Below are 12749 nucleotides of genomic sequence, written 5' to 3' on the forward strand. Positions count from 1 at the left end.
GTCAGGCTTATGGGGCGATAGTTATCAGGGTCAGTTGTGGACCCTCCTTTGTGGAGAGGAATAACCGTTGCCATGTGCCATTCTATGGGCACGTAGCCTGTGTAGAGACTGAGGCTGAACAGCGTGTTTAGGTGGGCGGTTAGCTCATTCTGTAGTTCATGCAAGACGAAGCCTGGGAAACCATCTGGTCCCATAGATGCTGTGTTTTTGAATTTTGAAAGGGCAGTTTTCACCTGTGTGTCTGTGATTTTTGGGACACTACACTTTTCCGGTATAATTGTGTGCCCTTTTGAAGGTAAGAGGGAGGTGAAGTTTGAACTGAATCTATATGCCAGGATGTTGGCAATAACAGTAGGTTCAGTACATTTTGTGCTATTTTGCACTAGCTCAGTGCATATCTGCGAGTTGCCACTTAGATTCTTAACATAGCTAAAGAAGGCATTGTGGTTATCTTTTGAATCCTTGGCTATTTTTCTTTCGAAGTTAGCCTTGGATGATTTCATGAGGGACATTAGTTTCTTACTGACACTGATCAAGGATGTCTTTCCTTCTTGGGATTTGCTTTTTTTCTGAACTAGTTTCCTCCTTCTATTGTATAGCCTGTTTATTGCAGGGGTCCACCAAACTGGTTTCCTTCTCTTAGAGGAGTGAGTCTTGGTTTTGCTAGGGATGGCAAGACCCATGCATCCTTGTAGGTGCTCATAGAGTGCATATGTAAAGGTTTCTGCATCTTGGGCAGCGTTATCCTTTAGCGTGGGGGCTGTGAAACTTACCACCTCTGTCTTAAGTAAGGTGAAGTTTGCGTTAGAAAAGTTTTTTACTGTGGTTTCGTTAGTTGGGGGTGGTGGTGGGGTGTGGACATCCAGAGTGATTAGTTTATGGTCTGATCTAACTAGTGACGGGTTGACCTATGGTGTGGAACACCTGTCGCCCATGTTGGTGATGACCAGGTCCAATATGTTTTCACCTCTGATAGGGGAGTTTACCAGCTGATCTAGGGCATTTGAGTTGATGAAATCCAGGAAGCGCTGGGCCTGCGAATTTGTACTCGAGTAGTTTTCCCAGTGAATGGTAGGGTAATTGAAATGTCCCAATATCAGGGTGTTTGGTAGGACCTTCATGTTTTCCAGTGTCTCCAGAAAGGTGGAATGGTGGTCCTGGGTCATGGAGGGTGATCTGTAGCAGGCCACAATTTGCATTGCAGATTTGCTCAATGTTAGTTGCACATGGATGATCTCAGAGGTATCATGCTGCGCCACTAACCTGGAGATGTAGGTATCCTTGATGAATATGGATACACCCCCTCCTTTTATGTTTCGGTCCATGTTCTGTGGCCGAAATGTGTGGTACGAGTTGTAGCCTGGTAGTGCTGGGGTGCTGTCTGGAGCCTTGAACCAGGTTTCAGTTACTGCACAGATGTTGACATCCTCCATACTGAGGAGTGCTTCGAGCGTGTGCATTTTGAGATTTAAACTCCTAGCATTGAGTAGCACAACCCTCAGTTTTTTGTTAATTATGCTGTTAACGGAGGTGGGTTTGACTTTTGAGCCTTGCCTAAAAAAGGCACTATGGGGGCAGCAAGAGCCTTGGCCAGTATTCGAAAGCCTAGGGGTGACTCTTGTGAAGCAACACAGCTTGTCAAGCATGTCATCCCAGGCTGACAGACACTGGATCCCCTTTGAATGACACCAGAAGCTTAGACAATTGTTGAAATTGATCATTTTTTCTTTATACTGAGGTATCATTCTTGGTGAGGGCAGGATGCTACTCAGGGTCAGGGTTATACCAGCATGGGCTGCATGATCAGAGAGCTCTTCCATGTCTCTTTTCATGTAGGCCAGGGAGTTACGTCTCAGGTCATTCACACCGACATGAACAATGACAGAGTCATATTTGTACTTGTTCTGGAGTGACCTGAGTGCTTGTGTTATGTGGCGGATTCTGGCTCCCGACAGGCAGCTAACAGCAACCTTTTGCTTGTCCAGTCTAGTGAGTGGGACATCAGTGTGACAGACTATAGAGTCACCTATTACTAGTGTGTTAGGTATGTTATTTTGCCTTAAGGGCTGTGATTGTGTGGCACACTGATTTTGTGTTTTATGTGTTGTCTGGTTTGTGATGAGAAGTGCAGGTTGTTTGGGTGTCTGCTTTGGAGGTCTCTGATGCTTTTGCAGGATTTATTTAGAGCCTCCGAGTATGATTTTGTTTTTTTATGTGTATTTTTTTGCCAGTGCTGCGTTAGTAGGTCTGTGTGCGGCTGAAGGTGTGGTGCAAGTGTTAACCTTCTTCTCTTGACTGTCAAATATATATATATATATATATATATATATATATATATATATATATATATATATTTATTTATTTATTTATTTATTTATATCTACACAGGAAGAAAAAATCAGGGGGTTCAGAGGGTGAGTAGTTGAGGAAGAATGAAAAAATGGACAACACAGATGGAACATTATGGTTAGGGTCTATGTTATAACAGGGAACGATCAAAAGATTGAATGCTGTTATATCAACCACAAAAGAATGAAAACAAAAAAGAGCGAACATCCAGAACAGCAAATTTTTTCCCAGGGAAAAAATTCGCTGTTCCCAAAAAAAAAAAAAAAATACTAAACACTATTTTAAGTGGGGGCCTTCAACATCCACACCCCCACCCTACTTAAATATACCAACTCCGAGATCGAACTACAGTGCCGAAAATGCCAAAGTGATGGAAGCAGTCAAGCAACTTCTTTCCCAGGGAAACAATTCACTTAAAAGCCGCTTCGTCATTTTGCGTTTTCACAATTTAAAGTTTGATGAAGACGCATTCGACATAATGCGTCTTCGTTCTTTTGACAGGAACCCTATGGTTAGTACATACCTTCTTTATCTGATGTTGTGTGAATATGCAGAAGCACCAAAATTAAACATCTCCCCAGTGAGGCCTTCAGCAGTCTGTCCTACTATGCACAAGCACTAGAATGCAACATTACCATCAATAAACCCTTCAGCAGCCCTTTGAAGTATGCAGAAGAAACAAAATGACAGATTACTCCCAATGACCCCTTCAGTAGTATATCTGAGTATACACAAGCACTAAAATGAAACATTTGCCACAAAGCCAAGTGTGAGGCTAAAATAGCTACCCAAGCCAAAACATAATCACAAGGCCTTTTTTGTTGCATTTGTAATCTCAAAAGTACAACTCACCAATGCACTGAGCTGATTGTGAACATAAAGGAATTGTCTCATGCACAAATTGTGGAGAAATAATTCATTTGTCAAAACTAGAAAATCTCTACATTTTGAAAACAGTAGTAATTAATATTCTAATTTCAACGATCTTTGTTTGCAGTTTTTTAAATGTAACTTATTATTCATTTAAGGTAATAAGTGCAAAATTCTTAGTATGTGCTTTCAACCTACTGCTTTGTTGAATTTTGTTAATACTGTCAACACCCACAGACATGCTTGAAGCATCTTACCCACCATTTTTCTAGACTCATCAAAAGCTTTCATACTCTCTCCCATCAGAAACACTTACATAAACTGCCATCCTTAGGGTTCACTAACTCATCACTACAATAGCTCCATAACTACTTAGTGCAGAAGAAATGAAATGGTAAACTAATTTCTCTACATTCTTGACCATAACTATTGGTTACAAGGATCTATAGTAGGCCCCAAACTTTTAAACATATTCATCAATGACCTCCACTGCTACAAAAAATGCTACCCTAGTTCAATATGCTGCTGACTGAACTAATCTGCTTTGCCAAATCTTTCTCTAAACTAAGACCTTACACAAAAAATCCTTCTTATCGAGTGAAACATGGCTAAATAATTTACCACTACTACTAAACCATAAAAAATGTACTGCTCTTTATCTCAAAAGAGCACTATTCACTACTGTCTTTGCCAACATCACCATGACAGAACAAGTAAACCACACAAAATTACTGGGGGTCACCACAGATAATGAGTTGAAATTTGACCACCATGTATCATATGTGATAAAAATCTCATTAAAAACTAGGTACACTATACACGGTAAAATACCTCACTGACACAGCCAGAAAATGTAAGGCCTCTACTGTCCGACTGCCATTGCTCCTCTATACTGCTCCAGTCTTCACCACCAAGCATTTCCCTAAATGATCCTTCTGTAATAGTTCCTGGTATGAACATGCACCAAAGTGAAGAATTCACCAAAGTGACCCCTACAATAAAATGTTTAAGTACACACAAGCACCAACATGAAGCATTTCCCTGAATGACCCTTCTGTAAGAGTTCCCAGTATGTGCAATCACCAAAATGAAGCATTCACCCAAGTGACCCCTACCATAAAATGATGAAGTATGCACAAGCACCAGAATGAAATAATTCCCCAAACGACCCTTCAATAACAGTGGCTGGTATGTACACACACCAAAATGAAACATTCACCCAAGCCAACCCTCTATGATAATACAATACACAATCTGCCAGTGGAGAAAATGGTTTTAGATATAAACACCAATAAGCTACCTGTATATATTATCAGCTAAGAAGAAATGGTGAAGCAGAGAGTAGTCCATATTTACATCAGAAAAGAATCACCTAAATACATTTTAGAGCTGAAGACTCCCATAAGATTACTGACAAAAATACAGTGCTTAAAATAATAAATAATAAAACTAAAATTTATAGAGGAAGAGACTGTATGATACTTGACAGCAGCATGTAGCAAGCCCAACAGCTTCGGAAAAACAGCAGTCATAACAGTAAAAGGAAAAGCCCAGCATCAATGGCATAATTACAATTGTATACCATATACAGATATATGTATATGTATATATATATATATATATATATATTTTTTTTTTTTTTTTTTTTTCTTTTACTGCAACAAAATGTAAGTGTCATTATTAGGTACAAAGTGTGTTTGTGTTAAAAATATTTACTTTGCCATCTTCTGTCAGGGCAATAAGTCATGACTGCTGCAGTGCAAAACATCAGCCAAAGTGAGATAGATTGTAATTGAAAAGCTGTCATGAGTAGTTCCTGAAAAGCTGACTAATGTTCAACTTAAGAAGCATTGCTACAGTACAATACATCATTCCAGTATGGATTTATTAAGATGATAAATTGGGTCTGACATTAGCTGGAAATCAGCTTTACCTATGGTTGCCACTTTTTGACATGTCCAGAGTGAGACATTTCTTACTGAAATATACTTTGCAGACCATTCATACCCAAAACAAATATCAAAAGCACATTCACTTTATTACCAAGATACTGTCTCAGTGTAATAGAATATAAGCTGTTTTGACTGTGTTATTTCACATTAACTCATTTCCTCCAATGGAGTTTTTTTAGTTTGTACTCTAATTTCCAATGAATGTGGTCTGAACCTTACCAGCAAACTAAACATGAAACAATTTAGTAACAAGATACTATTTATACTAAAAATGAACTGAGGTTGGTAGAATAAACAAGGGGATAACTGTGTACATATATCTATTCATATTACAAAGTTATCTTCCTGACTAGCAGCTAAAAAAAACTGTTTTAACCTACTTATCTGTCAAAGCCCACAAACACTACCCTGATAGGCTGGCAAACAAAATGTGAGGTATTATTGGTAGGGGAGGAGTGACAGCCCTAGATAACCCAAAGGCTAAATGGGGGAAGCATAATAAACTTAAGAATGTATCTGGCGGACCTACACATATACATACATATTCCTATATATTGATTTATATATATACAGACACCCACACACACCCACACACACACACACACACACACACACACACACACACACACACACACACACACACACACACACACACACACACACACACACACACACACACACACACACACACACACACCTCAGTATAGCAACAGACAAGAGTCTTATTAAAAGGGTAGGAAGTGTAGTGTAAGGTCTCCGATGCAATATTTAGCTTATCGAGATCTGCCATTACTGTAAATTAAGCCACAGAGCGGGTCATGTAGAATGGGAAAGCATGACCTGTTAACTCGGCGGCACTACCCACAAAAACAAAAATTGTGCACCTTTGCATGCTTATTCTGTAAATACTAACGTAAGGTCTCCAATGCGAATCAAAAGCTTCATTCTTCTGCGTCAGCTAAAGCATGTAGAATGGGAAAGCACGACCTGTTAACTCGGCGGCAGCTTCTGCCTGCTTTAGAATAGTATTTTTTTCTCAGAATGATTGCAACGTAACGGTCGCTTCAGTGAATGATAGGAATCTGCTGCTTTCCTATCAACATTAACCATCTGCCACATAAATAGACTATAGCATGTAGCACAATATTGGTTTTTAATCTGTCCTGAGTTGTAATACTTTTAATTAAGTACAGACTTTGCACAATGAAGTACGGCAGTAACTGCAAAGCTAAATTGCAAGCCATTATCAGGCACAGTTCTCCCTAGAGCAACACTTCCAGTGAAACTATTAAAATACAATGAAAATTAGTAAAAAACGTAGCAAGGAAAGCAACATGTGGTATTTTTGTAGCACAAGCTATGGAATGCTGTAATAAAATATTAATGTTTTCTGGACACTGGATCTTTGACACTCTCCCTTTAAGTTTGAATTACTATGGGGACTGCTTCAAAGTGAAACAACTCATGGCCAGTTTGTCAGTGGAACTGTCTCAAGTGTATTTCTGTCAAGTAATAGTTTATCTACTAGTTCGTACTTTGGGGTGCCCAGAAAACTATGAAACAGTAATTGAGAATTTCAGTTTCTTATTAAAACATTCCAATTATTAAAAAAAAGTTGCATTGACCTAACTAATGTACATTGCAAGTTGGTTGTTTCATGAAAACAAAAGAAAGTAATGTTGTGGGTGGAGGTGTGACACAAGTGGTTGCTTGGATTGCAAGAATCCGATTAGCTGCCACCACTTGCTTAATCAAAAACTTTAAAACATGATTTTCTACAAGAACTTTAATGTGAGCTTAATGTAAAAACATGCTGAATCATAACTATATAAGGTAATTTACACATTCAGTTATGATTTCAGTGTGTTTTACATTACGCTCACCTACAAATCTTGAATACAGTTTTGCATGCTTGTGGTAGGCACTCGGGGGTAACAGCTTGTAAATAGAATCTTTTTATTGCATGCTCGGTGTTGAGCACAGAGGCGCCATGAGAAGGTACTCAGGGTTAATGTGTAAAGTAATCCCACAGTTGTACAGGGAGGTCTTCACCCTACTAAACACAGCTTCTGCTGTCGTTATGCTGTGAAAACGCTTTTGTGTTGTTACACTTAAGTAAGCAGAGATTGCCTACTAAGTACAGCTTCTACTGTCGTTATGCTGTGAAAATGCCTGTATAGGCTACCTCTCTTAATTAGTCACACAGCAGTACAGGGTGTTCTTCTACCTTCTAACACAGCTTGTCATTATGCTGTGAAAACACCTAGCCAGGCTATTTTCCTAATTAATCTCACAGCAATACAGAGAGTTCTTACAATTATCATGGAGATTTCGCACCAAGCACTAGCTCAGCTGAAAGTATACTGTTAGCGCGCCTCAAGAGGCTGTTTCCTTGACTGATTTACACAGCAGTAAGACAGTATGTAACTGTAAAAAGTGGAGACTCCCACTGATAACTATCTCGGCTCTCACAGCAATACAGAGAGTTCTTACAATTATCTGGTAGATTTCGCACCGAGTTCTAGCTCAGCTGAACGTATACTGCTAGCGTGCCTCAACAGGCTGTTTCATTGACTTATTTGCCCAGCAGTAAGACAGTATGTAACTGCAGAAAATGGAGACTACCACTGATAACTACCTCGGCTGAAATTGTATAGCGAGAGTACCTTGAGCGTTGTTCCGCTAGGGAATTACACAGTCCAACTGTTTGTACCAGCCAAGAAACCCTGGTCACTCGAGCAACCAAGTCCAGGAACCGTGAGGCTCAGGGAAGAAAGGGGATTGTGTCCATGTGGTTCCTAGTCACGAGGAAGCAGTTTAGAACAATGCTCTCTGCCTAGTTCATATATTTAAGTTAAACTGTAGGTCTACGTGCTTCCACCATGTGTTAGGGTGTAAGCAGTGCTCCAATGCTAGTGACGTAATTTAAACAAAACTAAAAGTCCTCACTAGATAGATCTACGTACATTGTAACATAGTAACACTTAGACAAATGCAACTAGCATATCTGTTTTAATTAGGCAGTGACCCTGATACAAACAGTTATGCAGCAACTAACACACTAGATATTGCAGAAAACCACTATCAGCTATTTAATAAACAAAGTATTCAGATAACCTCTATCAGATATTATTAACACGACACAGTAACAAGGCATATACCACTTATTTGTAAAACAGCAAGATAATTTACATATCAGATGTCACATGCACTCCTCAGGCAGACTAGGCAGGATAGTAGTTTGAAAATGGCACCCTAACACAGGGTACTGATATCACCTTGTGAGACGTAAGATGTAGGGGGAGGGATCATAACCAGCTTGTCCAGGATTGGTCTATTGTTCGTAAAACCAAGCTGGCAGGTAAGACCTCAAAAAACTATCAGTTAGACCTGAGCATAGGTGTAAGTTGGGTATGCTACAATGTTTTGTTCTTTTGCTAGGATTAATAATTGTAACTTATGGTTATCTTTCTTATGTTACAGTACTTTATAACCTTGGTTAAAGCTATTTCTATTTAAGCAACTTAAGCTTCCCTGTAGTCGGGATCTTTACTGTGATTCCCACAGGGGTAGTAACAAGGTTTGGAAAGGAGTATGATAGGATATTGGTTGAATTGTAAGACTTATAGAAAAGTATAAGTAAGGATCGCTGTAAGTAGGGGGAAGTAGAGGGGGGAACTATACCTGCCGCCTGCCTTCAGGTGAGCTTACAGGAAAAGATTAGATGCTACTATTAACCTTTTTAGCTAGATGGAATTTTGTAGGCTGGAGTCTTTTGTTGAAATGGACTGCTCAGTAGCTGCTCCAGGTAACACAATCACTCAGTGGAGAATTAGGGCTGGGAATTGGTTAAGGTGGCTGATAGGTATATCACATGCCACGCGCACTCCTCAGGCAGGCTAGGCAGGATAGTAGTTTTGTAGTAGTATTTGTTTAACTTTTTTATTGATACATTAAATATTTATACATTAAATATACTTCCTTCAATACAGAGTTGTATTTTTCCAGAAAATGCAGAAATAGCTTTGCCTGCTTTAGATATTAATGACCAGAAAGCACTAGGGGAATAACTGCATTAACTAGCATTATGATCTAATCAAAGTCAAACAGAATTTAATACCAAAATTTTGAATTATGCATTTTGATAGAGAAAATAAAGGATAGCTGTGCTATAAGTTCAGTGAAGAAGATATTTATGCATCATATTAGCCAGCTCTAAAATGACAAATTCCACATAGCATTTTTGTACATTGTATTACTGGCAGCTGTCTAATAAGCCTGCTGAACTCGCACAAGAATGGTAATCAATTCACAGAATACAAGAATGACAGAGTCAAGAGACAGCTATTCAGAGAAAACCTCCCTGGGAGATGGGTAGCTACACTGGTCTACAACTAGACTTGACAGGTGCTTACAGCAGCATAAATATTTGGAGATAAAGTATATAACATGAGCTAAAGAGCAAAGCAGTAAAGTAGATATTCATAAGACAGGTAAAACCTATGATCATAAGATGTAAAGAAACAAAATGGGCTGACATTACGACATTTACCATGCCACACATGTTCCATGATGCTATACTCTGTTTGTAAGTGTTAGTATTGTTAAATAAAACCATAACATTACATTATTTTACTACATCTCTTATCAAAATTACTGAGTGATTCTCTGAGAAAAGCCCAGAGACAGATATTTGTGCAGAATCACAATCCTTAAAAGTCACATAGTTAGCAATCATGTCTACCATTTAATGGAGCTATAAGTATAGATATAAGGTGTCTGTGATGCTTGACTCCCAGAACAGGTAAGAACTGTGGGAGTCATTCTGGCATCTACAGGCCCATGTATGGTACTTGTGAGGGACAATGTATCTTTGGGGTACTCTGGGACAGAGCGTTCACTGCTTTTCAAGACAGCAGCCAAAATATCCATGCTGTAGCATAAGTGTAACAGGACAGTGCAGGATAATTAGGATCAGCTGTGAAAGGCCAACCACTGGGATCTATAGTGTCACAACAGCTACTACATCCCATTTCAAAAATGATCATTATCAATTTGTTTACAAATGATGTAGTCAAATATTTTTCATAATAAAACATGAAGTTTTGCACATTAAACCAAGATTTACAAAACTCATTTATTAATTGCAAACTAAGAAGTTGCATTTGATTTTTGAAGGACGAATATCCTTTCTTGCAACTTCAACCCCCTCCCTTTTACATTAACACTAGTAATGAATTAATATAATTTTGCATATCCCATCAGAAAATAGAAATCTAGTTACCTGGCTTCTTGTCTGCTGTTTTTAATCCAAAGAGTGTAGTCGCCATATCTGTGACAAAATAAAAGTACAGAGATAAAATACATACAGCCTGAGCCAGCCATTAGCCACAAATTTATAACATTATTAATGCCTTAAACAGTACATTTTGTCCCATCCGACATTTCCACATTCCCATTGTCTTTGATTCCCTGCTTCCTCTGCACACCCTGAACCACTGTATTATAATATCCCAACCACAGAACGATTCAGGTTTCTGCTGTGACTGCAATGTCTGTGAACTGTTTTACTACTATGACAAGTGACTATTCAGCAATAGTAAGCACTTAGTAGTTCCTTCGTTAGCCTGCTTCTTGAGCCATATTCTCATTTTTCCTTTTTCTACCCCTTCCAATCTTACCTCATCCTCAATTATTATGCATTCCTCCAATACAGAGAGATCTAAGAGCATGAATCTGCGTAACAGACAGTTTCTGTTGATTGTTAATTCTACCATATGCAATATCATACAATATATTTTTGTTATGTAGCAGTGCCACAGCTGAAAAAGATCTCTTGTAAGGCCAGTCTGCAAACCTGCCAAATAAGTAAATAAATAACAAAAGAGTGCATTGAAACTAAAACAGGTTAACAAGTTTTCTCAGGCCTAGCTTTGAGAAATTTCTTTGCGTCTGCACTAAAGCACGGACACTTTCCAGGGCAAAGCCCCCAATACTCCCAAAATCATAATCAATCCATCAGAAAATCCTTGAACTCTGGAAGTCTAGGATTCCTTGCCCTTCTCAGCTCACATAGGGCATGGCTGCTGATCTGCTCTTCAGCACTGCGCCCTTACCTGTATAATTGGCCATATCATCTGAGCCAATGAGCAAAGTCATACGGGATGCATCATTCTGGTTCTAGAATGCTTTTGGCAGGGGTTTATTTAGAGCTTGGTTCAAGAACTAACACAGGTTCCACTCAATGGTAAGTTGTCATCTTTTTTCCTTTTCTCTGTGTAAACAGCTTGTAAAGCAGAATAACAGCAGATTAACTAAAAGGCACTTCAGATCACAACCCCCCCCCCAAAAAAAAAAAACATCCGTACCTCTAGGAATTGACTACACAGTACTGACCACAATTTTTCAATACTATCCACCCCCTCATATGTGAATCTCTCCCACTAAGGGTACTATCACTCCCTTCTTACCAAACCTTCTGTACCCAACTTAAAACCATCTGAAGCCCCCTGTAAGTGATATACAACAAATTGCATAGCTTAAACCTATTCTCCTCCCTCTGGTGTCTAGGGTTTCATTTTCTTTAGACTATACTCTGTTATTCTACCCATGCAGTCTTCCCCCTCCTTGCTCATCTTTCCCATATTCCTTAGACTTTACTTTAACTCTTTCTTCCTTCCATGTACTTTTATTTTCCCTGTGCATCTATACTGAATATTTACTGTGTATGCTACAGTTTAAGCCAGTTATGTATAAAGTTTAAATGCTGATAACTGTTCTGTTAATTATAGTACTTGTTATTGTCTTACATCCATCTAAAACTGTGAACTTTGTTAACATCTATCTGATGTATCCTCCTGAGCTGAGCCTGAAACCACCCCACTTAAATCAGTGTTCTGCCCTAGATAACAAATGTAATTAAGTAAATTAATAAATAATCTCAATAAAAGTATAACATATGCTATATTCCTTCCTCCCTGTGCTCTTCACCTTTTGTTTTTTCATCTGACTTCTGTTTGCTATTTTTCCAAAAACTTGCTTTTTACATCACTCTACTCTATTTTCCAATTTATTTCCTTTCCACTATTATAAAAGTGCTCCATCTTCTTCACATAGCCTTATGTTTTGTCTTTCAGTACTGCCATCATGTTCTTGATGTTGCCTGCTATATTTTCAGCTTCCTTATTTCCTTGAGTTTTATTCTTGTGTTTCCCTTCTTTTTTTTCAACTTTCACCTGTCTAACCATTAGCTTTTCACCTGTCCAGCCATGAACTCAAGCTGGTCATCAGTGAGTCTTTTTCTACTTTCAGCTAAGTGTTCAGTTTCCTTATCACTGCCAGACCTCCACATAAATCTTTAGGTAGGGAGATTCATTTTTACATCTCCCCAGGAAACCCATGTACGCTATCCAGCACTCTGGAAATGCAACTTAATTTATAGCCTGGAGCATAACAGGATTGTTCAACATACTGTCATTTATTATTTCCTTGCAACAAAATCAGAGTACATCATGCCTAGGTCACCCATATGCAGTTAACTCATACACTTGTTACATAGCCAGGTCATTTCTGATTATA

General features: G+C 38.7%; 1 protein-coding gene across 2 annotated transcripts in view; it reads right to left on the reverse strand.

The window, feature by feature from the left end:
- LOC122809692 (von Willebrand factor A domain-containing protein 5A-like) overlaps positions 1-12749 on the reverse strand; it is a 1295998-nt gene that overhangs the window by 1164400 nt on the left and 118849 nt on the right. For both annotated transcript variants that reach the window (XM_044081369.1, XM_044081368.1), the window contains exon 2: positions 10456-10503. In XM_044081369.1, the coding sequence (XP_043937304.1) occupies positions 10456-10501 (46 nt within the window). In that variant the 5' untranslated portion in view covers positions 10502-10503. The remainder of the gene's footprint in view (positions 1-10455; positions 10504-12749) is intronic.

This window comes from Protopterus annectens, chromosome 8.part0, assembly GCF_019279795.1.
Source record: "Protopterus annectens isolate FY-2018-M chromosome 8.part0, PAN1.0, whole genome shotgun sequence".
NCBI classification, from domain to species: Eukaryota; Metazoa; Chordata; order Ceratodontiformes; family Protopteridae; genus Protopterus; species Protopterus annectens.